The sequence below is a fragment of the Phasianus colchicus genome, chromosome 28 (assembly GCF_987193195.1).
Source record: "Phasianus colchicus chromosome 28, bPhaCol1.hap1.1, whole genome shotgun sequence".
Taxonomy (NCBI): Eukaryota; Metazoa; Chordata; class Aves; order Galliformes; family Phasianidae; genus Phasianus; species Phasianus colchicus.
In genome coordinates, this window is record NC_143463.1 from 2,160,133 (window position 1) to 2,185,882 (window position 25,750).

Sequence of the window (25,750 nt, forward strand, 5' to 3'; positions counted from 1 at the left end):
AGGGTGGAGATGCTGCAAGAGATGATGGCAGGCAGCCATAACAGCAACAGCTCCTGGGTCTGCGAATCTGCAGAGCTCGCCCTGTGAGGTTCCTGGGGCCGGTTTGGCAGCCCCAGCTCTGTGCTGAGGCTGTTTTGCAGCTGCGATGTTCTCAGCGCTGTCCTCTCCCCTGCACCTGCTGCTGCTCCAGCTGTGTCCCTGAGCTGCTGGCAGGACTGACCCATGTCTGCACACCACAAGGGAGCAAGGAATGTGTCTGGAAAGTGGAGGCGCTGGGGAGAGGAGTATGCAGGAAAAACAAGGCTGGGGAATTTGTGGTCTGTGCTGGCAGGATAGCAGCAATAACTCATTTGAGGATGCAGCTGTTTGGCCATCAGGATAAACACTATCTTGGCTGTTGTGCAACATCACAACTGAGAACTCAAAGACCTACTATATACAAATAAAAGAAGCAAAGGGGGCACGCAAGGAAGCACAGGCTGCTGCAGCCAGGCTGCTGGGTGCTGTCACTTGGTGCTGGGTGCTGTCACTTGGTGCTCGGTGCTGTCACTTGGTGCTCGGTGCTCTGAGCTGCAGCGCTGCCCACGAGCCCGTTTCCTGTGAGCAGTCATCGCACCACTTCCTCTGCTTGCTGGGGCAAAGCCCTCGTAGCACGGATAGGAAATAGACGTGCGGCCGTTTCCATCGTGTTCTCTTCCTCTCTGCTTTTGGTCGGGGCCGACTCGCCCCTCCCCTGCAGCCGGGAATGGGCCGCGTGCGCCCGGCGTGTCGATCCCTCGTTGTCACCACGTGTCGCCGCAGCGCGGGGTCAATAACCGCGGGTGACCTCAGCGGAGGAGGTGGGCGTGGCCACGCGGTCTTTCGAGCAGCGCGCTGCAGCGGAGGCCCCGCCCCCCTTCTCCCGCGCGCGCTAAAGGGCCCCGCGTGGCGGCGCGCGGCCGCTGTTCCCGCGTCGCGCCGGGTGGTTGCGCGCGCCCGCCCGCTCCTGAGGTAACGGCGCGTGCACGCGCGCGCGCGGCGGGACTGAGGAAAGCGGGCGGGTGGGGCGGTGGGCGCCGCTGAAGGGCTGCCGCGTGGAAAAAGCTTTGGCTGCGTGAAAAGCACGAGTGTTTGGGGATCGGGTTGAAGGGCTGCGCTCCTTAAAGCTTCTTTTTTTGGGGGGGGGGAACGAGGTGCTTTTAAACGGAGCTGAAGCGCCGGGAGCTGCCGGTGAGCGGGGTGGGAAGCGAGAGCCGAGTGCAGGCTGGAAGGGAACGAGGGAGAAAATCCGCACCGAAGGGCTGCGGAACGAGTTGTGCGGGGATTGGGGCGTTTGGTGCTGGTCGGCTGCGAGTCTGAGGAAAAAACAGAGAGAAAATCCGCCTTGGGTTCGGTAGGAGCTGGTCACGCATCTCCAAAAGTGTATTTCTGAGCGTGAGGGAATTTCTACTCCGCAGAGATGCGTGATGGAGCGAGCGGTCCGTGAGGAAACAGAACCGGGGGTTCAGCCCGGGCTGCGGGGAGCGGAGCGGCGATGGGTTACGTGGCAGGCAGGGCGGCCCCGTAACGCGGCTGCACGCAGCCCTGCTCTGCCTCTGCGGCCGGAGCCGCTCTGTGGGCGCCGCCGTTGACTGAGGCTCCGTGGGCTCGGAGGCTGCTGTCCCGTCTCATACACCCCGCTTGCTGTGGGCTCAGCCAGGCTGGGTTTGGTGCCGTGGCATCGCCCAGGGAGAAGTTACGGTGCTCGGAAAGCTGCTGTCGCTGTACGGGTGGTGTTTAAGAGGGGGAAAATTGGGCTGTAAAGGATCTGTTTCCTCACTTCGTAAATCCGCGGTGAAAACAAGAAGTCCAGCTTCTGCTTTTCTGCTCTGTTTCTGGATACCTGGTGAGGTGATGTGACAGCCACAGTAAGCTGGGCAGCTCAGCAGTGCTGTCCGTGTGAGGAAAAGGGAAAGAAAGCAGCAGGGAGCAGAGCAGACTTGTGGTAGTGAGCTTTGGGCTGACTGATGAACATAACCTTAATTTGAATGGGTGTTTTTGAAGCTTTGAGTAAGGGCATATTTTGAAGTTTTGAGTAAGGGCATATTGAGATCCTATTATCAATGAAACCTCCACCTCTGTAGCTCTGCCTGTCGTGGGTGCACGCAGTCACACTGTTACTTTGTTCTGGAAGCAGAGCTGTTTCCATGAAATAGTTCATAAACTTGCAGGTCTCCAGGATGTAGCGCTCAAAGCAGGGGGCGGTTTGTAGTTAAATGACTTCTGCTTTCACACAGATGTAATTAAAAGGGAGCTTTCTCTCGACAGGCTTTTCTCTGGGTGTGTGTTCGTGTTTCTAACAGCTGTGGCATGTTGCAGAGGGTTAATTCCCCCACAAACAGCGTGTGCTCATTCCTGATCCTGCTCCCCCACCCATCGAGCTGTGGGAACGAAGTGTGAGTTGTCACTGCGAGGTTTGTGCAGCACAGCTGTGGTTGTAGCAAAGCATCACAAAGTATAGGGCCATAGCTGGATTGCTTAATGGAGCTGGTGAGGAGAGTATGTATGTTGGCATTTTTATTTTTTATCTACAGCCCACATTTGCTGTATGAAATGCATGGCTGGGTTGGGCTCCCTCAGCCCTGCGTTCACAAGAGAAATCACACAGCTAGGTTGCACTTTGGCCGTCTGCTCGTGTGCTGATGTTTCATGATACGAGTATATTTGGGTACTCCAAAAACTGCTGCTGCTTGTGCTGTTCTTCTGTAGGTGCTGAGGGCCACGTGGCATTAACACCTTGATTCTCCTGGACAATCCCACGTCCACCTGAAGTAGTGGTGCTTCTCCCTGGGCTTCCAGGCTGTGCAATCTCATGTTGTCCTGGTTGCCCGCAGGGTCTGGGCTCTCAGCAGATAACACAGTGAGGCATTGGAGGAGGGCAGTTGGTGGCTCCCAGGGCAGGCACTGTGCCATGCTGAAGCTGGCGTGCTCTTGTAGATGTGGGTTTGAGTTCCTCCAGGTTGGGGAGGCAGCTTTACCCATGCTTCACCATTCTACAAGCACTGGGCTACTCTGCAGAAACAGTGCTTGTTTTCTCCCAGCTGCCTTATACAAAGAACAGAATAAACCACTGTGGTGTTTCAGTCTAGAGTGGGGTATTGGGCAATGTTTGCCACTTAGCCCAATGCTTCTGAGGTGGGATTCTGGAGATGCCCCACTCTCTGCTGCTTATGAATTGCACTGTTTTTTTAATTGGGAATTGTAGCTCGTAGCATTGCGTCCTTGTGCAGATGAGGAATTGGAGGGGGGGTGTGCTTCTAGCCCAGGAGAGCAGATTTGCATGCTTGAATTGCAGCTGGCTGTGCCTTTCTCCACTGCTGTCAGAAGCAGGGTGCTGCACAGTCATTTCTTCCTCCAGACCTCCAGGCCACATCTGATTCATTAGAGAAACGTCTCTTTCCTCTTGCTAGTATCTGTCATCGTTCAGACAGACGTGTTCCTTGCATTGCCTGCTTTCTGTTGCCCTAATGGAGGAACCACATGGCATGCTAAAATTCACTTTTTATAAGGATGAAGGGTCAGATTCAAATCAGTTGATCAGTTACAAATTCACAGAAGCAGTTAAAGCTCAGCCTGTCAGGTTGTGAGCATCAAAAGCTTTTGATGACTGTAAACCTCTAAATAAAAGCAGCGTTGCTTTCAGTATAAGAAAATGCTTCATTTAGATGATGAAACCCCTTAATGACAAAGGACTGAAGGCAGTGCTGAAAACACAGCAGCTACCAAGCACCGATCCTTACGAGGTTTTAAATCCCCAGGGAGCAAGAATGCAGGGGGCTGAGCCCCCCCAGCTGCCCCAGGCATGCACAGAGGAACCCCGAACCTCCCACGCCCCGAGAGCTGAGCATGGCAAGCAGGCATGAGGCCAGCGCTTCCTCATTAGGCGGCGGTGTGGGGTGACGGGCTGCTTCCAATTGCAAGGCAGGGAGCACATGACATAAGATGCTCCAGATCTGCCTCATGGGCGCTAGTTTAAAAATAAAGGATATTTTGCATCGGTGCTGGTTCAGAGAGGCTGCGGGAGGAGAGGCTGCACAAAGGAGCAGACGATGCGTTGTAAGGCCGAGCCGGAGCACTGCGGTGGGTGAATGTGGGGAGGGCTGAGAGCTGAGCCTTAACATTTGGGGCAGAAGAGTGCAGAATGTAAACGTTAACCTCGCTGTGCTTTTTCTAAGCTGTAATTGTCAGACTTGTTTTTAAGTGTGAGAGTGGATGTGTAATCTAATTCTCATCAGGCTTTCCAAATGCACCGGGCGTGATGTGAAGAGCACTTTGTCTAATGATAGAATTTACCATATTTAATGCAAATGTAGCAATCTTGGATCACATCAGCTTTGGGTTTTTCATGGTCAGAAGGTCCCATCAATTAAAGCTGATTTCGCTGTAGTATTTGATTCCTAAATCCTAATTTAAAACCTATTTTTACAGGGATGATGCTGTGTGAGGCAGAGGCACGTTCGACGCTTACAGATCCAGTCCCCATGGCTTATCACAGTGTGGATGCTCAGGGGAGCAGTGAGGTGTCACTGGATGATATCACCATCAGCTCCTCAGCTAGGTTTGTCTAGTTTAAGATCTTATTGGTTTTTTTTCTTGTCATTACCTTTGTGCACAGCACATAGCTTGTATTCAAACAGACTTGGATTAATTGGGACATTCTGAGTTTTAGAGTAAATTTCAAACATTTCTTGCTACTTACAAAATCAAGAAGTTGAATCTGTGATCTCACCCCCTGAAAAGAAGGAACAGAGTTTATTTTTACTGTATGTAGCTACAGAGTGCAGAGCTTGGGGTAGTGTGTGTTTGATAGAAACCCAAGGTGTAGAAATGGTAGAATGTTCTGCAGCTTCAGAAAGATGACTTCTTACAGAGGAACTCCAGATAACTGTTAATTCTACCTAACTGGGAGGACACTGATGAAATGCTTAGCAAGGACTGCGTGCACTAGTGAAGCATTGCTGTACTGTAAACCAGAGGTGAGCCTCTTTAGGGACAGCTTGTTTGCAGAACCTGTACTGATTTTTTTATTTTTATTTTTTTTTACCAAGCTAGGCAGCCTGGTAGTCCCTCTGTTAATGTACATAGCTTCATAGCTGAAGAACAGATTAATAATCATTAATCAAGTGTAATGAGGTATAGCTAGCAGACTTCCAAGGCTCTCTTTACCTATTTTGTGAGGAGCTGTTTAAGAACTATATATATTATGGAGGAGGGAAAGATGGCTTTTGATTCACTGTAAGGGAAGTGGCTGCGGGTTTTTTTTTCTCATATAACTGAGTCACTTCCATACTTTGCCCACAAAAGCAGGTGGAGAAATGATGTAGACCTTCTGCAACTGGGGGATAATCTGTGTTGAAAACTGTTCTCAGTACTGATGAAGAAATGTGTACTGAGGAAGATCTTGTAATCCCTTTGGGAGAAATAAAGGAAACTGATTGATGTTTCTCTGGTTTCTACCTTGCAGATTAGGTAGTAGTGATTCTGCTTTTGGACAGTACATAGGAGTAGCTATCAAAGCTCTGTGCCTTAAATCCTATCATATGTCCAAAGCCATAATTGCTTAATATCCCTTAGAAATTCAAACAAAACATAAACTGGAGGGAAGCAATTTACTGCTTAGGCTGAGAATCACGTGGGGCTTTCTGGCTGATTTATCTCTGCTTTGATCCAGCAGAAAGAGAAGCAAACGTGAGGCTTGGCTGGCAGCCTGCTGGGGTTAGGCTAAAGGGTTTGCATGGGACTGAGAGCTTCCTGGTTAGTGACAGTCACTGAGCCATGTTTTTGCCAGAAAGCTGTGCCTACAGACAGAAGAACTTGGTGAGCCCTCTCTGTGATGTCATGGGAGGTAACCCTTCTGGAACACTACTGAGTGCCTGCAGGAAGCCCCATGCTCAGTGTTGCAGTGGGGAGGAGTGATGGTGTGAAAGAACAAACTCTGTCATGACACCCTTGAGCAGAGGTCCCCCATGAAGGCTGTTTGGCAAGGCAAGGTAGAACTGTAGTTTCTCTGGGATGTAATCTTGGGTGGAGCAAAGCTTGGGTCTTAGTGCTAAGGTGATACAAGTGGGGTCTGTCCAGGGTAGGGAACAAATATCTCCTGCCTGTAGTTTGGAGATGGGAAGTGTTGTTTTGAGGGCAGAACACACAAACTCAAATACCAAATATCACATGGGCTGCCTTCCAATTTGTCATCTGAAGTGGGATTTGTGACTTAATTGTTCCATGTTCTCATCACTCAAAGCTTTATGAAAGTCAATTTTGGAAAAGATCAGAGTAAGAACACTGTTCTACCAATGCAGACAGGAGGCTTTTACCAAATCTTGCAAGATTGAAAGTAAAAAGGGCCACTTTCATATGGAACCACAGTGCAGGCTCCTTGAAGAGCATGGCTGCAGTAGAGGCACATCTGAGAGTGCCTTTTCAGTTACTTCACAAACATGTGCTGAAGCCTGATGGACTAACTTTATTAGGAATACCTAAGAACAGGATTTCCTGCTAAATCAATTTCCTGCTCTTAGCTGGCCTTACCTTCTGCAGGAAATCTCTGGGTTTTCCCGAAGGGTCACTGGGGTGGTTCAGCACTGCACAGCAGGAAGGCCTTGGGGGCTGCTGCCCTCACTTAGACTTGCTTTTCTCCTACCTGTATCATGCACCAGATCTGCACGCCTGTTTTTGTCCTCACTGCTGCAGACTGTTGCAGGCACACAGACCATTCAGGTGGTGTTAAATTATCAGGCTTTCTGGATGCTGTGATGCTGTGTTCACGTGTTCTTCTGCAGCGTATCTTCCAAATAAAGCAACACGTGTGTACAGAAGCAGGGCAGGCAAAGATTGCACACTTGCTTAAGTGGGCCTGTTTTGTTCCTATACCCATGCAACCTGAGCTAGTGAAATTAATAAAGCCAAGTACAGAACATCAGGAATCACTAATCTTTGTTTGACACGTGAGGATTAATACAATTAAGTGATGGAGCAAGCATGCCTCAGGCATTCTTCAGCCTCTTCTGTGCTTGTCCAGCACTAATTGCTTTTGCCTTGCAGAGCTGTTGAGGTCTGCAGCGTGGAGCCAGCTGAAGATCCTAAGACAGAGAGATCTCAGGTGAACAAGATTGGTTTAACATGTAAGTGGAAAGCGCTTTTATTTACTGTTATGTGCATAAAATTATTGTTTAAATGAGGGAGTGATTAACGAAACCATAAGAAGTGGTAGAAGTGTAGGATGGTCTGTCCAGAAACCTCTAAGCATAGACTTATGTCTGTGTTCCAAGGAGTAAGAGAGCTAATGTCACTGACTAACGCAAACCTATCAGGTAATCATGTATTCCAGTCCTTTTTAATTAATAATAATTTTTTAAAAGGAGGACTGTTGGCATTTGCTTCTATTTATATTTCTATTATGGCAGCAGGGAATTTCTAAATACGAGACATTGAACAATTATCTTTATCTCCAGCCCCTCCACCTCCTGCCTCCAGCATGTGGACAACAAAACGAGATGGAGAAGTGAAATTGAGGATGGATGAGGAGGGCGTAGGCAGCAGGACACCAAAGACAGTTCATGACCTGTTCCAAGAAGCCGTTAGCAAATACAGTGATTATTATGCTCTTGCATTCAAGAAGAATGGCCAGTGGGTAAAACTCACGTATAAGATGTACTATGACAAGTGCTGGAAAGCAGCCAAAAGCTTTCTGAAGGTGAGCTTTTGTTGAATTCTACTCCACATGTGTCTTCAGCCAGTGTAACTGCTGAAACAGCTGCAGTCAGCTGTATCTTGAGCTTGCAAATTCTCTGAAAGTAGATGAGACTTAAAGTGAGTGAAAATATTTGAACACGCAATGAACATCTTGGTGATTATTGCAATGTTTTTGTACATACGTACAAATTGTTTCCGTGTTATGTTGAGGGAGAGGTAATTGAGGGATGTGCCAAACCTGGGCAGAGCCCCTCATCACTCTCATACATTGTCACTTTTCCAGGAGAAAACATGAAGGAAGCTGCCTATGAGTCCAACTTAAATGTTCAAACTGGCTGAGCTGTTTGCTTGTGCTGTTGGATATTAAGGCATTCCAAGAGAGAGAGCAATGTTACATGTTCTTCCTGTCTTATCTTTAGAAAGTCTTATTTTCTAAAGTTAAAGCCATTTTTTTTTTCTCTGCTCATGCTGTGGTATCTTCCAGCGTATGCACTTTACTCTCTGGTGCTAAACCAAAGAATGGCTGAAGCAGATTTAAAGACTTCAACTTCAGCAGCTGGAATTTCCTAGCTAAGTGTCTCCAATTGCCATCAGAGCTTCTTCTGGTCATTACTCACATATGACTCCTCTAACCTGTACTAAATGACTAAATGTCTCAGCAGTAGTTGTTTAGCTTAACCTCTTACCTTCCAAGCCCAAAGGGAGCTGACAGCTACTTAGCTTGTAGTTTTATAGCCCCGTGTGTGTCAGTGAGCTAATCATATTGAATGCAGACCTGAGCAAATCCAGAAAATCCCTTTTTCCTTTAATTTTTCCTCTCCTGCCTACTGATGTAGTTGGACAGTGTGATGATATGAAACTTTAATTGGTTCCATGCTAAGCCTTGGAATGTGTGTGAATTACTGCACATAATAGTAGGAGCTTTTCTCCTGACACTGTTCTCACAGCAGAAATCTGTGAATTAAGTGTTCTTAGAGGAAAAATAAGATTGCTGTAATCTCATCTTTTGTTTCAAGCTGGGACTCGAGCGTTTCCATGGAGTGTGCATCTTGGGATTTAATTCCCCAGAGTGGTTCATTGCTGACATTGGAGCTATCTTTGCAGGGTAAGATGAGTTTTGGCTCTCACTGTGCATTTTGTTTTAGCCTTTAGATATTAATCCTGTTTCTGATTTAAAACAAAGCAAGTTCTGCTTATATTTGAACTTAATGAGGGTAGTTACAACCTAAACTCTCTTTACTTCATTATGAATTAATGAGACAAAAAAAAACGTATTTTAGCAAGGTACTTCTTTTTTAAAATGAGATGAACAGTTGGTTAATCCTAAAGCACACTTAGTTACATTTGGATTAAAAATGTGATGGTGGGAAAGGTCAGAGTACCACAGTACCCTTCTATGTGAGACACTTTGGTCAGTAACTCCATTCTGACATTACCCACGCACAGAACAAAACCTGTGTTCTTAGAAGTAAGGATTCTGCTTTTTCTTGTTGCCTTGTGGGACATTCTTCCTGAGAGTATTCCTCTGTTAAGATTTAAAATAATCTGATTTTCTGCCAACAACTCTGCTTATCCTCTAACTCTGTAATTTTCTCCTTTTTTTTTTTCATTTTTTTTTTTCCCCTCCCTTTTCTGTTGCAGTGGACTTGCTGTTGGGATCTACACTACGAACTCTCCCGAAGCCTGTCATTATGTAGCAGAGAACTGTAGTGCCAACATTCTGGTTGTGGAAAATCACACACAGCTGCAGAAAATCTTACAAGTAAGTAGAGTTGTTGGATGAGTTGAGGCTGTGTGTCCTGCTGGTGGGTGTGGGAGGGTAAATCTACCTGAGGGATATGCTGGATCTGGAAGCAGATGTGAACTGATTAAGCCAACTTGATTGTGTTCCCTGTTTGAGCCACAGGAGTGATCGCTTGCACTAAATCTCATTGTAAGATAATGGTGGTTCTGCAGCATAGCAAAACCTTGAGCTTTCAAGTATGATAATTTAGAATAAACAATTGAGAATCACCTATATTGACTGACAACATCTCAGTCCCAATGATTGCTGTCTTAACTGAGGCTTCCCTCTTCTTTTTCAATAGCACAGATGAAATTCTCTAAGCTTTACTTCAGATGGGAAGTAGCCATGTTAAGTGGTGATTTACTTAGGATTAAAAGGAACAAGCAGGCTTTGCTCATTCTCATGAATCTCCCTTTCTAACACAGATTGAGCATAAGCTACCTCACTTGAAAGCTATCATCCAGTATGGAGAAGAGATAAAAGAGAAGAGACCAAATCTGTATTCTGTAAGTACTGGCGTCTTACTGGATTGTAAATATTGGCTGTGCTTAGCTGGTGGCTTGGAAGCAACCATCACCTTCCACTGTCATGACAAGTGTACACTGGGTTCAGCACTTGTCTGGATGAAGTGGTAGATGTCTACTGTTGTTCAAACCTTGATAATCCATGTTGTAAGGGAAAGCTGCAACATACTGACCTCTGCTAGACAGCTTTGGGTCCCAGAATTACTTCTCCTTAGCAGTCCCAGGGTTACTGCAGAACTGGGAAGCTTCAAGGTACATATGTCTCCTTTTCTATTTCTTTCCACACTTCCTGTGGCAGCTAGAAAACAGGGCTGAGAGATTCTGCTGCAGGATTGAACACAGGAAACGCAGTTTCTTACTCTTCATGTTGGGCTTAATTTTGTTTGTGAATCATAGCCTATAAAGTGATGAAGTTCTTCACTTCTGTACACAGTGGACAGAGTTCTTGGACCTCAGTGAAGATGTTCCAGATTCCCAGCTCCGTGAAATCATTGAGTCACAGAAGCCTAACCAGTGCTGTACCTTAATTTATACCTCAGGGACAACTGGGCAGCCAAAGGGAGTGATGCTCAGTCACGACAACGTGAGTATCTCTTTGTATGGACATCCATTCTGAGAACTGTGACCCTGGGTGGGTGCTGAGGGATGGCAGAGGTCAGCTGAAGAGTCATGGCAATTCACAGCCTTCATTTGTGAGCTGCATGTTCTGTGTTCTACCCGCTGAGCAGCTGCTTCATGCTGGGCTGTGTTCTTGTTGCAGTTGACGTGGACACCGATAGCAGCTGGACATTCTTTAATGCTGATGGAAGCTACTGAAAAGCAAGAGCTGGTGGTCAGCTATCTGCCTCTCAGTCATGTTGCTGCACAGATTATGGATATTTGGCTATCAATAACATTTGGAGGACAGGTTTTCTTTGCTCAGCCAGATGCATTAAAGGTAAAAATATTAGATGACAAAAGAACTTGTGCTCTTCTACCTGTGTGTAGCTAGGAGTGGGCACTTGAATACAAACCTTGGTGGCTTAACAAAGCTTTCAGAATCACGAGATGTTTGTTTGTGTAGTGACAGAGTGCTCCTGTTTAAGGGTCTGTTGGTTTGAAGAATGTGGGCAGCCTGACCTTTGCCTTTTGGGTCTGTATGACATGCCAGGATGAGCTGACCAAGAGCTTCACAACTGGAGCTCCTCAGTGTCTCATCTGGCACCGCTTCTGTGCCCTGATATTTTGGTTGAGCTTTGTGTTTGCTGTATTTGCTCTGTCCATGTTGCACAATGCCCCCACCTTTAACTCTGTGCCCTGGGAAGAGCATTCTGTCCCTATGCTGTGTCAGCATGGGCATCAAGAGTGTTGACCCTTGCTGTCTTGTCAAAACCAGTGCAGAATAGGAATGCTTCTGAGGCTTTTTGGTGGAACATGACAGGAAGAAAACTAGTATTGTTCAGTGCTGCTCTGTTTGCACTCGGCAGCAGTGGCACTTCATCTGAAAGTGATCCATTCCTCAAGAGCTGATGGCAGTTGTAGGCCTTGGCTAGTGAGCAGCGCTGACCTGAATCTGTACTAAAGCACTTTTGAAATCTGTGTTTAATTCTCTTCCTCTCAGGGCACCCTGGTAGACACCCTGCGTGAGGTGAGGCCAACTGCCTTCTTAGGAGTTCCTCGTGTCTGGGAAAAAATAGAGGAAAAAATGAAATCAGTCGGTGCAAAATCATCGACACTGAGAAGAAAAGTGGCAACATGGGCCAAGGGGGTCGGGCTGCAGACAAACCTGAAGTGGATGAATGGGTAATTACAAGTTAACTTAAGGGGTGTTACGAATATTAAGAGAACTTTAGCTCCCAATGAGGAATTAATTGCATGGAGCAGGCCAGACTCGTGGGCTTCAATTAAAAACCAAATGTAATGGTTGGTCAAGAGGATGGGCAGCAGTGGTTGGAGGCGGGAGTGATTTCTATTGTCATTTTTTTACTGAAGAAGGCAAATTAGGAAATGGATGAAAGGAGGGTGGGGAGAAGTTTTACTTTCTAACTTGAGATCCTGTCATAATTTTCCTTCCACAGGTACTCTGAGGTCCCGGTGAACTTCCGCCTGGCCAGGCAGTTGGTGTACAAGAAGGTTCGGAAGGCCATCGGGCTGGATCGGTGCACCAGGTGCTTCACAGGAGCTGCTCCCATTAGCAGAGAGACTCTGGAGTTTTTCTTAAGTCTGAACATTCCCGTGTTTGAGCTGTATGGCATGAGTGAGAGCTCAGGGCCTCACACAGCCTCCATACCTCAAGCATTCAGGCTTACCAGGTAAATAACCGCTGTAAGCACTGCTCTGCTGGGAGGAGCAGAGATCCTTTAAGGTTTCTCCTGTGCCTGGCTTCTTTGTTTCAGCCACTGCAGCTCAGCCCCACTCTCACAGCCAGTAAGATATCTCTGGGGAGCCAGTTCCTCTGGCCATGTTCTGCAGATGAAGAGATCTGCCAAGGGCAAAGGGAGCATTACTTAGGTTTGGCCTGGATTCTCTGGGAACTGAGTAGAAAGCACAGGATTTGTGGGAGGAGCAAATTAGTGACTTCAAGCTACAGTTCACCTTAATGTCAAATGAATAAATACAGTCAGCCTCTTCTGTGGCTTCGAATGGCTCGTTCAGTCCCCATGGGTTTGGTCTGCAGAGTAACACCACTGTTAGTAGAAGTTTGCCACCAAGAACATAAGTCTTCTAATTCAGAGCTCAGGTGTCTGAGAGCAGTGGGTGGAAGCACCAGGTGTGTGAGCACTGATCTCTCTGCAGTAACAGCTTTCTGTACTTTCCTTTGCATAAGCAGATGCCTTTTAAATCTTTACGTTCCCCATTGGAGTAGTTGTAATAAAAGGCTGCCTGGTTTGGTTCAGACACTTCAGGGTGTGTGGGTACTGCTATTGTTTCTCTCTGCTGTTCAGCTACTGAATGTAAAAATAGTAATAATGAAAAAAGCCTTGGGTTTGTGTTTGTGTTCTCTTTGTTGAAGCTGTGGGAAGGAAATGGCAGGCTGTCGGACTCTGATCCATAAACCAGATGCAGATGGCATTGGGGAGATCTGCTTTGCAGGAAGGCACATCTTTATGGGCTATTTGAACATGGAGGAGAAAACCAAAGAGGCAATTGATGAAGATGGCTGGCTGCATTCAGGAGATCTTGGCAAGTGTGATAAAGATGGATTCATTTACATCACTGGCAGAATTAAAGGTAATTCTGCACCTTGTCACTCTTCTGTCTTGCGGTCATGCAGTGCTGGGGTTGAATGCATCAAGCCCTGATAGTTTTATTTTGAGATACTTCTCTTTGTGAAGATCTCAATCTGAATATGGCTGCAGGGTTTGCTGCCAGCAAACACGTGACACAGCTTGTGAAGTGAGAAGGATGACCTCTGCAACCAATGTGTGTCAGCAGAGTAAGGCAGAAATCCTCTGATTTCTTCAGCAGCTTTGCTGCCTTGTGTACCCTGCTGGCTCCCTCCAGTTCCAGCTGGCTTTGCTGGTTAACCTGTAAGAGAAAACAAAGCTTAATGCTATTGTGAAAATGGCTTGCAGCAACAACAGCTCTTGGCCAACACTAAACAAATCTAATTTCATGAAAGGCTCTAATCAAGAGATAAATGGTTGTGCAAAGGGACTGCTTTCAGCAATTTATAAAATACAACTAGGAAAGGGGCTCAGCTCTGGTCTGCCTCAGTGAATTTTTGGCTTCAGTTTCTGAACAAGTTGGTTGAATTCCCTGTAGCCTGAGGTGACTGTGGTTGTGTGCTGAGGTGCTCATACTGCACACCCTGTGTTCCCAAGCTGCAAACATCCGTAGAGCATCGAGCAGCTCCTGCATGGCTGCTCATTTGCACACCTCAGTCTCAGCTCTTGTCACCTGGCTGGAGTCTTTCTGGTTCACTGCCTTCTCCAGATGCTGGGACACACTCCTGACTGGGTCTGTGTCGCCACAAAGGTGCTATGAAGTCATTTCAGGCTGTGAAGGAAGGAAAAAGGAAGCCATAAGCAATAATCAAGATCTGATTGTTTTCCAGAGCTCATCATCACAGCAGGAGGTGAGAACGTTCCTCCTGTTCCAATTGAGGATGCTGTAAAAGAAGCCTGTCCCATCATTAGCAACGCCATGTTGGTTGGAGACAAAGCAAAATTCCTTGCCATGCTTCTAACACTCAAGGTGGGATTGATGTGCCTGCTGAATGGAAAATGGGATGGGCATCTACCAAGGGATGGGGCTGAAAGGACACAGATTATTTTAGTACAGTGAGGTGACTTTTTTTTATATTCTGTAATGCCTGCTGGAGCCTGGGGGTGATGCAGTGGTTTGTAGCTGAGTTGCAAACACTGTTTGTACCGTAGAGGAAAATGAGCACTTGCCATCTGATCAGCCAACAGCGTTCCATTGTTCAGGGCAACTTTATCTCTGTACCACCTCAGAGAGCAGAAACAGTACTAAGATGTAACAGCCAAACTGAAAAAAGAAACCTGCTTTTCTTACCTAAATTTCAGGATCTCCCAGAGCAGCTCAGGCAGTAATGAGATGTCAGCGATTTCTTTTTAAAAACAATGGCTTTAAACTCCACAGTGCCATGGGGGTGGACTGTACTGATGCCCCTGTCTAGGGCTGGAGGGACCTCATAGACCAGTGTTTTTCCAGGACAGTGTTAATTGCTCATTAGTGAGGCTGCAGCTGCCAGCCTTCTTGCCCTTGTGCCGGAGATGCTGAGCCAGGCTCTGGTGATGGTGCTGCTGTTGGGGTGAGGGGCAGTGCTGACTTCCAGCAGGATGCAGTGCTGCTATGGGATGCAGGCAAGTAAAGCTCTGGCCCAGAGAAGAGGGCAAGATAGTGTCTTGCTTAAGTCTGTATAGCAAGGGAAGGATTTGGAGCATGAGTTCTGAGCCCTGCTTGCTCCTGGGTGCTGACATAGCTGTGTAGAATGTGTAGAGATATAAAGGTGTTTTAACAAACTTTCATTTGAAGCAGCAGCTTGTATAAAGCATATAAAAAGTGGCCGACTGACAGTCGGTGCTGAGGTGGGAGAGGGGACACAGCAGCTTCCTGTGGGCGTAAGGCTTATTGGGGTGAAGGGGTTTTTAACATCAAGTGACCTCTCCTAACTTGTGTTGCAGTGCACTGTAGATATGGAAAGTGGGGAGCCGGGAGATGACCTCACTGCAGAAGCTATTGAATATTGTCAAAAACTGGGCAGCAAGGCTACCAAAGTCTCTGAAATCACAAGCAGCAAAGACAAGGCCATCTATGCAGCCATCCAGGGAGCAATTTCAGAAGTCAACAAGAAAGCTGTCTCAAATGCTCAGAAAATTCAGAAGTGGGTCATTCTGCAGAAGGACTTTTCTATCGGTGGTGGAGAGCTGGGTGAGTGGTGGGGGGGGAGCAGGGAGGTGGTCCCACCTGAGAGCCTGAAACATGCAGCCCTCTGGCTGTGCTGTGTCAGCCTTTGGGAGGGCAGGATGGCTTATCCTGGACTTCCAGCTCTGCCTGACAGCACTGAGCTGAGCAGCCCTAGGTGCTGTGCTGTCTGCTGCAGGGTGGTTGTGCTGTTTGTGTTCATGGGGGAGGTGTGGAGGTGTTATTAATCACAATTAATCACAAACAGCATTTAGAAGTCGATGTTGGTTCCCGTGCTCTGGATCCTCCAGGCTTCCTTCAACTCTGACATCGATTTGTGTCCCAAAATGATGCTGTCTGTAGTGCTGGCACTGTTAGATCCCCGTGCTGTGTGTTCTCCACAGGCCCAACAATGAAACTGAAGAGACCAGCAGTGGCACAGAAATACAAAGAGCTGATTGAGGAGTTCTACCTGGATGCAAACACACCGACGGCATCAGAGCACGCACTGCGGCAGTGACGTGGTAGGAAACTTCCCCTGGTGCACAGCATTCTGTCAGCCTGGGCTCCCTGCAACGGATTCAGAGGGTTCTGCAGAAATAAATGACACTCAGCAACCACGCAGCCTTCCTGAGGTGCTTAGCTGTACATTTATGGGCCCTATTACTGCAGTGTGCTCACACCCCATTTTCCTGTGTATGTTCGCGTGCTGAGAGATTGCTGTGTGTCTCTGATTTGTATTTTTACTTTTTTTTTTTTTAATAAGGGCAATGCATTTACCGTGTCTGTACCAAAGTTTTCTTTTCCCAAGCTGAATGTAAAACAATCAGGATCTGCCTTTTTCCTGCTGTGTAGGGAAGGCAGAGTTCCTTTTAGAGCAGTCTGTTTCGTTTTCCTCGGTGCATGTTTAATTGCATGCTGCTGACATGGGAATTATTTTATATCATTTTATCCACAAACCATCATCTGTTAAGTAAGGCCAATGCTGTGTGACTGCACACCCTGGCAAGTCTGTGTGGAACCTAGAGTTCACTGGGTGGGTTTGTGCAATACTTGGAGTCTGTTTCAGCTTCTTGAGTTATAAGGAAACCATAAATTATATTGTTTAAGTAGTATACATGGACTAGATTGTTTGAAAAGGCTGTGTACACCTGTGTAACCTCTGTCTGTAGTCTTACAATCATAGAAACGTTGTTTAGGTGCCACTCCAGAGCTGTGGGGCTGTGGTGGCTGATATATATAGAAGTTTAGAGGAGACAGCACAGGGAACAGCAGCTCCTTGAGTTCCTCAGTAGTTCTGTGAAGCTCGTTCATGTCTATCCCTGCCTGGAGGGCCTTCAGATGCCCTCAGCAAATGAAGGACTGTTTGTAAAATGGCTTATTTCAAACTAGAAATCCTCAATCTGAAAAGAAAGTGGAAGAAGTTGTGTGCTGGTCCTGACTCTCGTTTCCCTGGACAAAACAGGAGCACCCAGAGCTGCTGTTGTGTGCTTTGAGTGGAAGTGGCAGACAGGGAAAAAGCAACAACCCCATTAAATAATGCAGAACTCCAGCAAACTGCTGCTTGCACGTTGTTGGTTCTGTTCCTGCAGTTCTGGTTCACATAAAATCCTGCAGTGGTGAGAGAATGTTTGCAGTACTCAGAACTGGGAACCTCAGGGAAGGTTTCATGTTTAAAACTATTTAATTTGGGCTCAACGCCACAGCAAACAGCTCAGTGAGGTGCCCAAAGTGCCTGCATGGAGTGTGGTTCTGCACTATGGGAACAGCTGCTCTTCTTGTGCAACCGTTTCTCAGCTGTGTGAGTTGGAAATGTCTCAGCTTTCAGAGCAACGCCCAATAAATGCCCTGTGCTTTGTGTCTTCATGCTTTGGTAATTTTTGTACAACAGTGCTCAGCTCTGAGGTACAAAGGTACAAATCAACCCTTCCGTATCACCACTGCATGGGAACAGTTCTTAGTAATTAGCAAGTGTGGGGATGTGCTCCCAGCAGAGCACCCAGCACTGGAATTAAGCTCTGGAACAGGCTCTGCTCACAGCCTGCAGGGGAGGAAGGCTCTGCCCCACTGTGCTCAGTTGGGCCCTCAGCCCCCAGCAGGAGCAGCAGCACCTGGGAGCTGTGGAAGCAACTCAGGAGCTGCAAGAAGCACAAGGTTGGTTCTAAGGTTGAGACCACAGCTGCTGTGTTTTGACTCAAAACATGGAGGTAACCACGGATGTGGCCGTGCAGAAGCAATGCAATGAACAAAAAACCCTGAAAGTTGTACTTTTCCATCTTACTTTATTTCACTTTTTCTAGAAAATTCCTCCGTAGTTCCACAAATTTAACAAAAAGGTTTAAAATTCAGGACAAACAATCCTGTAACGTATTACAAACATGATTATTTTTTCATCTTGGAAGTTAGTCTTGGGCCAGCTGAACTTCTTACAGCTGAGAGCAGAATTCATTTCCCAACACAACTCTGAAAATCCTCAAGTGAGAAGGTATTTAATACCTCTAGGCAGAAATACAATTAAAAATCATCTAGTTGAAGTACTTACATTTTTCTTTAGGAGTGCAAACTCATCTCTTCAGTTTTTGATGGCTATTTCGTGCCCCCATGACAGCAACACCGAGCAGTTCTCATCTTTCAGAAGTACCACGTGGGATGGCTGTAGCACTGAGGTGAACCTGGGGTGGGACAGAGGAGCTCCAACTGTGCTCCAGTGCAGTGGAAGGTGTGAGAACAGATGGGGCAAGTTCCGGGAGAGGAGTTGGAACCTCTCACCATCAAACACTACTGAGATCTGACAAACTGTTCCTGGATTGTTGCATCCATTTCTCTGCTAGTTCTGATGCTAGCACAGCACACAGCACTATGAGAACTGGTGGCAGTCATTGCACTTCCACGTATTCAGCCTGACCACAGCACAGCCAGTCTTGTCACCAACGCGTCCGCTACTCCTCAGCCGGCGCTCAGGGAGCCAGCCAGCCTTACTGCCTTTTGTTTTCTTTCTTTTTTAATAGTAAATGTCAGTTATCAAAGCCTCAAGGCTTAATACATACCAGACCAAGACAACAGGAAAATTCTCCTAACCCCTCTTTTGCCCTTTAATACGAAGGCCAAGGACAAAGGAAAAGCTGCGTCCTGATCTTAACCTCCAACGCCATTCAATTCAAAGCAACTCTGAAAGCCTTCAGACTGATCAGCACTTATCCGTGCCTTCAGGGTCGAGGTGAAGGACACAAAAGTAACCGAGTTCTGTCCACTTTCCATGGAAAAACCGTTATGGCTAGAAGTCAATTTTGGATATATATATTTTTTTCCTTTTTTAAACAATGCAAATGCTACTACACATCCTCGAAGACCTGAAGCAATGCTGACAGCAGCACTGCCACCTCCTTCCTATTGAACAATAATCCATCCATGCTCTCAAGAGTGACACAAGAACAAACACGTTATCCACAAATACCTGTACACGGCATGTCCAGAACAGCATTCAGCCAGCCTATAGAGAATCTACACAGGGAACTCGTCCATATGCAACTAGGAGGGGACACAAGATGAGGCCCAAATTCGACCATCCTTTGTTTGCAGAGTCGTTCCTCCTGTGGTCCCCAACGCTACCACATACCCCAAAAAACAACAACTCTGTAGAACAACTAAGTACTTGCAAGAAACCTTTTAGTAACAAATCAGCATGTGCACACAATGGAGGAAAACTATTGCTGGGGGAACAATCCTATTTTGGGTTTTCAAGGAGATTATAAAGAGTCTAAAAAAATCCATGTGTAAAATACTTCTTATAAAAACCGAACAAAATTCCCATCAATGCTCGTCAGACTTCACAAATAAAGTCGGTTCCAGGGCAGGATGATGCCACAGCTGTGGGCAAAAGCCCCGTGTGCTTCCAGCCAGGCTCAGGAACACCACTGCAGTGTTCTTGGCCCCGTGGGCAGCAGCAATGACGACAGATCTGTGTGCGATGGGGGCAGGACGGCGACTCAGATACTGACAGTGCCAGGAGAAATTGCTGCCAGGACGGAGAGCACGGCTGCAACAGCTGCGGGAGGAGGAGACCTTGTGGAGAGAGCAGGCAAAGGCCTTGGGAGAACATCACCACTTTGGCTTGGGCTGCCCGTCACCACTGCTCTGCTGCTTGGGGGATGGCAGTGTCACAAACCCACCCTGCACGAGGGTGGGAGTGCTGCCAAGGTTGGGGCTGGAGCAGCTTCCTCTGTGCCACAGACCCAACGGGGACCGGGAGGAGCTCAAAATACCCACCACACCCAAAGCAAATCCATGGACACTCGTGAGCCACATCTGCCATCCTCCACCGCAGCACATCTCAGCAGCAGCTGCAGCTCCTCTTCCTGCTGTCCTCCACCTTCTCACTGTGCACACAGGGTTTCTATCCAGGCTTGGCATCGTCCATTGGGAAAGAAAACAGCTGAGATCACTGCTGTGATAGGGAACGCACCTGGCATGAGCTGGATTATTTTTCTTTTTATATATATATGTATATACACACGCACGAGACACATGAAAGATGGTACAAAGACAAAATTAATGGGAATCGGGTCAACATGACCCAACTCAAACAAGCTTATCATCATATTGCCACTTCAGTTGATTAGTTGCAACATTTCCATGATAAAGAAAGGGGGAACCCAAAACAAGGGACTGCAATTTCATCACTGAGAAGGGACAGCAAACCCTGGAGCCACGCAGCCCCTGCACAGCACTGCACAGAGCAGAGGCCCCTCAGGAGCTGCTCTCCTCACTGCCAGCAGCCCACCCAACATTTGGCAAAAGCTTACAATGCTGATTGGAAAAAAAGTAGTAATTCTTCCCCCAAAAATACTGAATGTAGGGAACAGGAGTGTAATACAGCTTTGATAAGAGCTACAGGGCTTTCCCCATACCCACACAGAACACAAACGACACCTGGAGGTCTAGTTTAACTAGAAATACACAAATGGTTCTGGGTTAGTGTTTACTGCCACTTCTTGCACGGGTGTGAGGGGGAGAAAGGAGGAGGAAAGGAACCTGATTTCACTTGGTGTTACATCAGTGTTTTCCAGGTGCGTCCCAAGATAAAATTCTCCCTTGTTTTGGTTTTCCCAAAGTACAGCCACTACTATAGGGGCCACTGTAGGAGATTCCTCTTTGAGAACATAGAACAAAACCAATCACGTATTTTGGCAAAGTTATTCAACACTGACAAATGAAAAAGACAACAGGTGAGTCCCTTCCAGAGCACAAAACGCTTTGAAGATTGCTGTTCAGCTTTCATACACTAAAAATTGTCCACAAGAGGCATTTTAACAAACAAGTCAATCTTATTAAGCGCCCTTCCCCTGCCATAGCCATTAAAAAAAAAACAGAAAAACACACCCTTAAAATCATAAGACCCAACTAGGCCCTTCTTATACATACAGTACATACATATATATAATATATATATAAAATATACAGCTTACAGTTTTGTAGTCCTATTACAGTTAAAGCAGACTGAAAGGAGTGAGACTTTGTTTAGGAGCTCAGGTCAACAAACAAAGACGTCTCCAAACCCCAATGGGACACAGCAGATTGGAGAGGGCCTCTTCAGGGAGCACAAACCATCCCTGCAGGCAGCTGGAACAGAGCACAGCCCTGCAGCCACCGCGAGCCAAACGGCAGCAGCACTCCGTGCCCAACTGCAACAGAACTCACAGAGTGAGCAAAACCAGAATCTGTCTGCTTTCCTCCACGACGGACCAACGAGACTCCCAGAACCTCCTCTGTCACCAGCAGCCTCCCGGCGAGCTTTGTAAAAGCCAACGCGGCACGAATGCTTCTTCACGGAGCTGAAGGAAACCGGACTGACTGGAGCTCTCTGCAGGCTGGTCCCAAAGACTTGGTGAGGAAAACATTGCCCGCACTTCTTCAGGTCTCAGAGGTGCCTGAAAATGTTCTTCAAACAGTTTCTTGAATAAAACCAGAAGGGCCGCGCTGCAGTTGGGCGCAGCCGTTCTTTTGCTCTACTCAGGACCTGTGCCCAAGCGGACGTAGGAAGCTAGGGAGGACAGACTCAGCAATATGGGTGCTTGTTTGAAGCCTACAAGAAAGTGCAGCTGGCTGTGCATTCATAGAGCATGGCTGTTCTCTAAGGCAGTGCTTCGGGTGAATCGAGAGAATAAGAAGGCCTAGTTCCATGGGTTCGTTTCCTGGTACCAATAAAGGGGATTTCTGGTTTCAAAAGCAGCCTGCTTCCAAGGCCGAGGTCATGTTGCTACTGCTTCCAGGTAGCTCTGCAGCTTACGAACAGTTGTTTCATCCAGGGAGAAGAGGTCAAAGTCAAAAGTTGTGTTGGTAACGTTAAAATGCCCCGTTTCCTCAATGAGATTTACAATCTGTAAAGAAAGGAGATGAGCAACGACATAGAGAGAGCCCATAAAGATTAAGCACACCAGAAGGACTGGCAGATACAAAGCAACCCACCTATCCTTTCTGTATCCCTTTAGAAAAGCCTCAGAGCCACGTGCCTCTCACAACAAGAAAATCTCCCAGAAAAGCAAAGCAGCTTCTCCTGCTCTAACTCAGTCTGGGAAGTGACCTGGGCACGTTTCCTTTGACATCAGACAGCCCAGCTTTGGGACAGCTATCAGAACGACAGGGAGATGCACAATCCACACTTCTGTGCCTTTTTCAACAAAAGCAGTGCATGCACACCTGATTTTTTTTTCTACAGATCTGCATTTAAAGTGAACCAGACCATCTCAAGAAGGAGAGGCAGTGAAAGGCCAAGCATCACAGGGGTCTGCCTGAGACCCTTGGACACGGAGTTTATCAGAGTACAGCACCTTGCCAGAAAGCTGACCAATGATCTCTACCTGCTGCAGCACATTGCGCTCTCGTAGTGCCATGAGTCGCCTGTGAAGCTCCACTAATTCATCAGTGTAGGCCTGTAAAGGAGGCATGAACAGAAATAGTGACACACGTGGCATGTTTGTGTGACTGCCAAAGCGATCAGAGCAACTCCAGGCTCTTTCAGACACGTTCCTAACCCATTTTACCCTACACTTTGTGCTGCCTCCTCTACTCTATCAAGTGCTGGGAGACCACAGACTTCACACTGATACAGATGTCTGAACACCACCAGCTTGGCTACTTCATTAAAAAAAGCCTCTGCTCAGAACCTCTGAGCTCAGTTCCATTGTGGTGAAGCTCAGTGCAGCTCTCCATCAGCAGGGCACACCAATAACTACTCACTGCTGAGGAAAGCTGCACCAATGCACAGAAATCAGCAGTGTTCAGCTGCAGAGTGCTGTGTTCCCTGTTAGTTTGTGTGCAACACAATGGGGAACCCAGGATTGTTTATGAGCTCAGCATCATTTTAACTGCTCTTATATAAGAGACTGGTTGGTTTTGTTTTTTCATTTTTAATCTCAACACTGCAGCCCCTGCTGCTCACAGGGGATGGATTCTTAATTTCTAAAGCAGTCTCAGAGTTGTTCGTGTCTGTATCAGCAAAATTGAACTCATGTAAGTAATTGTACCAAGGCAGGGGGAAAAAAAAGCTGTGAGACATGGCTTCCCCCTAACACAGCTATGCACAGAAAAGCATTTCTCCCAAAACACTGCAGCAGTACTGAATGCTTCACTTTCCAGGAGACTTAATATCTTCACAAAAGCACTGGCAGCTGTAAAAGCTGATGATATTTCAGGCCCTCTCCCTTCAATGGGTCTCGAGGGTGTCCCCTTCTATCTGCATTAAGTAGTCTAATAAAAGACACCATTACCTACAGAGCTCTGCTCAGATAGGGTATCTCAGCTACATTAACAGTATCAGTGGTAAAGGTTGTGCAGCCAGCAGGAGATTAGCACCTCCAATATCACACTTAAACCAACATTAAACATTTATCCTGTGATCTATTCTCCTGCTGGAAGTGTGTTAAAAAAAGGGGAAGAGCTACAGACTGATTAGTTTAAGGATCTCCATGATTAGATTAAAGAAAAGTATTAAAGCTTCTGCTTGATTTATGGGACAAAAAAAAAAAAAATCACCGTAGGGAAAACGTCCTGGACAACTCGAGGTTTGAGTATTTGTTTAGCAGTTAGCATGCTTTAGCAGCATACAGACACACTGCTTGACTTTCCCTGGAGGGAAAAAAGAAGGGAGTTTCACTCAACAAAGAATTCAACTAAAATAGCAAAGCAGAGCTCCAAAGAAAATCAAATCTTTGATTTTTAAGATCTTAAAAATTAAAGATCAAAGACAGATGAAAACTGCCTTGTAATGAATAGATGCTCACTACTGCAGCGGCAGCCACACCAGTGGGTCACACAAATAAATCCATTTTAACATTTTGCACATGAAAAAGACACAGGGGTGTCCCAATCTAATGCACACAGTTTCTATAGTGTCCCTCTCCCACGTTTATCCTTTCAACATCTGTTTATCATTACACTCTAGCTGTTAACTTGCCAGCACTGAGCAATCTGAACCAGCTAGGCCACCTCCAGTTGTTTTTTTACACAGCAGTACCACGATATGCAAATCTTCACACATACCTTGTCGTAGGTTCCCTTCTTCAAGATCTTCTCTGGTTTGTTACAAGACTCCGGGCTTTTTCTTCCAGACGCCTGAGGGCAACACAAATCAACAGCAGGGACCAACATGAGTTCAGACAATGTGCTGCTTACACAGCCTGTATGCACAGCACTGAAATTACCTCCCAGTGAAACAGAGGAGCACTGGTGCTACCCAGAGCTCACACCATGGCCTGAACGCAGAGCAGGAAGCAGTGCTGTGTGGGCATGCAGCTGCCATACCTTATTATTTGCTGGGGGCAGCTTCTGAGCAGAGGGAGGCTCTCGACTGGGCAGGCAGGAGTCTGCACTGTTGTCACTGTCACTGTCACTAAGGCTCAGTCTGAAAAACAAGTAGTACAGAATTAGCATCAACAAGCAATGGGAAGCTTCCCTAAGTCCATGTGGTTTGGGTGACAGCTAAGGGAAATGAATGATGCCCACTAATTCTGTTCCTTTTCACTGAACCCTACACTGCCCAGATGAATAGTAAAAAAAAAATACATCACCTATTTTGTGTTTCTGGGATGACCTTTGAGATTTCCTCTTCAATCCCGTTCTTCTTTTGCCCTACAGCTGCATCCTACTTTTGATGAGTTTGTAAAGCCACTGCTCATCCCCTCAACAGTATAAAAATTGTCCTTTAAAAGAAATCTCCTTTCCTGATAATAATTTAGCTGATAATGGCAAAATACAAAGGATTTTTTGGTTGTTGTTGAACACAAACATCACTTGCAATCTGCAGCTGCTATCTTGTCCAAGCATGTGGCTTCAAATACTCAGCCTAAGACTCCAGGTTTTGGCTACAGCAGTACTTCCGGAGGGCAGAAGGACAAAATTCAACTATTTTCATTGACTAAAGCAGGAAGCAGCTGCTAAACAAGTCTTGTGGGAGCCAAGTAACCAACTGTCAGTGTGCACCATCAGTGGAGATGAAGACCTCTCAGTTCTGAAGCAGCAGCACACAGTGTGAGCGGCACACGCTGACAGCACCCACAACACTCCTCTAATCTCTGCAGATGAAAGCTGTCACGCACCATTCCGTGCAGCACAGATCTGAGGATGGCAATTAGGTGACTATTTTGAGGAGCTCAGTCACTCACACCTGCGAGCTCCACACACCACTTTGCAGCAGTTTCCTCTTTGAGCTCCACTGATCTCTCCTTACCCACTTCTGCTCTCACCCCGCTGCTTTCACCGGCACATCTGTGTTGCCTCTTTCTCTGTCACTCTCCCATCACACAGAACCCTATCGCTTCCACTTTCCGAGCAAAAATCCAAACACAGAGGGCAAAGGGACAGCAGACATCCATCATGATTTGGTACCACCTGGAATCCCGGCTGACAGGGTTTGCTTTGACTGCTGCCTCTTCCCCCGAGGAGCTGTCATCATCATCAGACTCCTCTGACTGCAGATCCTCCACCATGGAGCGCAGCGGGCCTGTGAGCAGAGGGGAGAGAGAGCTGCAGCACCTGTCCGTGAGACGTGCAGCAGAACTGCAGCCAAACTCTGACACGGATTGGATTCGTTATCATTAACATCAAGCAAGATTTCTTGAGGAGACAACACTGCTGTTTTAATTTTGCAACACGCACTGAGGCAGAAAGCAAAGTCAGAGGGGGAAAGAGCCCAATCCTGATAATTAATGACTGCCCAAAGAAGAAATATACTTGTTCATATTTACACTATGACGTTACTGCCTTCTGCTGAAGCATCACAGCTTCAACACACACTTCCATAGAAGAAACCACATGAGCCTGATGTATGATGCTGGGGAGCAGGTCTAATTTTCAAAAGCCTTTTAGCTTTATGCAGGGAAGACTA

General features: G+C 46.8%; 2 protein-coding genes across 6 annotated transcripts in view; one reads left to right on the forward strand and one right to left on the reverse strand.

Annotated features, from left to right (window-relative positions):
• Positions 1–3,909: 3,909 nt before the first annotated feature.
• Positions 3,910–17,235, forward strand: ACSBG2 (acyl-CoA synthetase bubblegum family member 2). Of its 3 annotated transcripts, XM_090125954.1 has the most exons (15): positions 3,910–4,098; positions 4,447–4,576; positions 7,060–7,139; positions 7,470–7,711; positions 8,727–8,815; positions 9,352–9,472; positions 9,922–10,002; positions 10,454–10,603; positions 10,781–10,957; positions 11,621–11,802; positions 12,078–12,311; positions 13,013–13,230; positions 14,057–14,196; positions 15,150–15,396; positions 15,774–17,235. In XM_090125954.1, exons 1-15 carry the CDS (start codon positions 4,068–4,070, stop codon positions 15,887–15,889), a joined length of 2,238 nt encoding a protein of 745 aa, XP_089982080.1. In that variant the 5' UTR covers positions 3,910–4,067; the 3' UTR covers positions 15,890–17,235. The 3 variants fall into 3 exon arrangements, with proteins under 3 accessions (XP_089982080.1, XP_031460482.1, XP_089982081.1); XM_031604622.2 differs by lacking the exons at positions 3,910–4,098; positions 4,447–4,576 and adding an exon at positions 5,869–6,008; XM_090125955.1 differs by lacking the exons at positions 3,910–4,098; positions 4,447–4,576 and adding an exon at positions 5,869–6,003.
• Positions 17,236–17,608: 373 nt separating this feature from the next.
• Positions 17,609–25,750, reverse strand: part of MLLT1 (MLLT1 super elongation complex subunit) — a 33,185-nt gene continuing 25,043 nt past the window's right edge. For 2 of the 3 annotated variants that reach the window (XM_090125956.1, XM_031604624.2), the window contains exons 8-12: positions 25,255–25,366; positions 24,169–24,268; positions 23,908–23,979; positions 22,227–22,298; positions 17,609–21,746 (exon numbers count right to left, since the gene is read on the reverse strand). In XM_090125956.1, coding sequence (XP_089982082.1) covers positions 21,618–21,746; positions 22,227–22,298; positions 23,908–23,979; positions 24,169–24,268; positions 25,255–25,366 — 485 coding nt within the window. In that variant the 3' untranslated portion in view covers positions 17,609–21,617. The remainder of the gene's footprint in view (positions 21,747–22,226; positions 22,299–23,907; positions 23,980–24,168; positions 24,269–25,254; positions 25,367–25,750) is intronic. The other variant, XM_031604623.2, reaches the window with a different exon arrangement.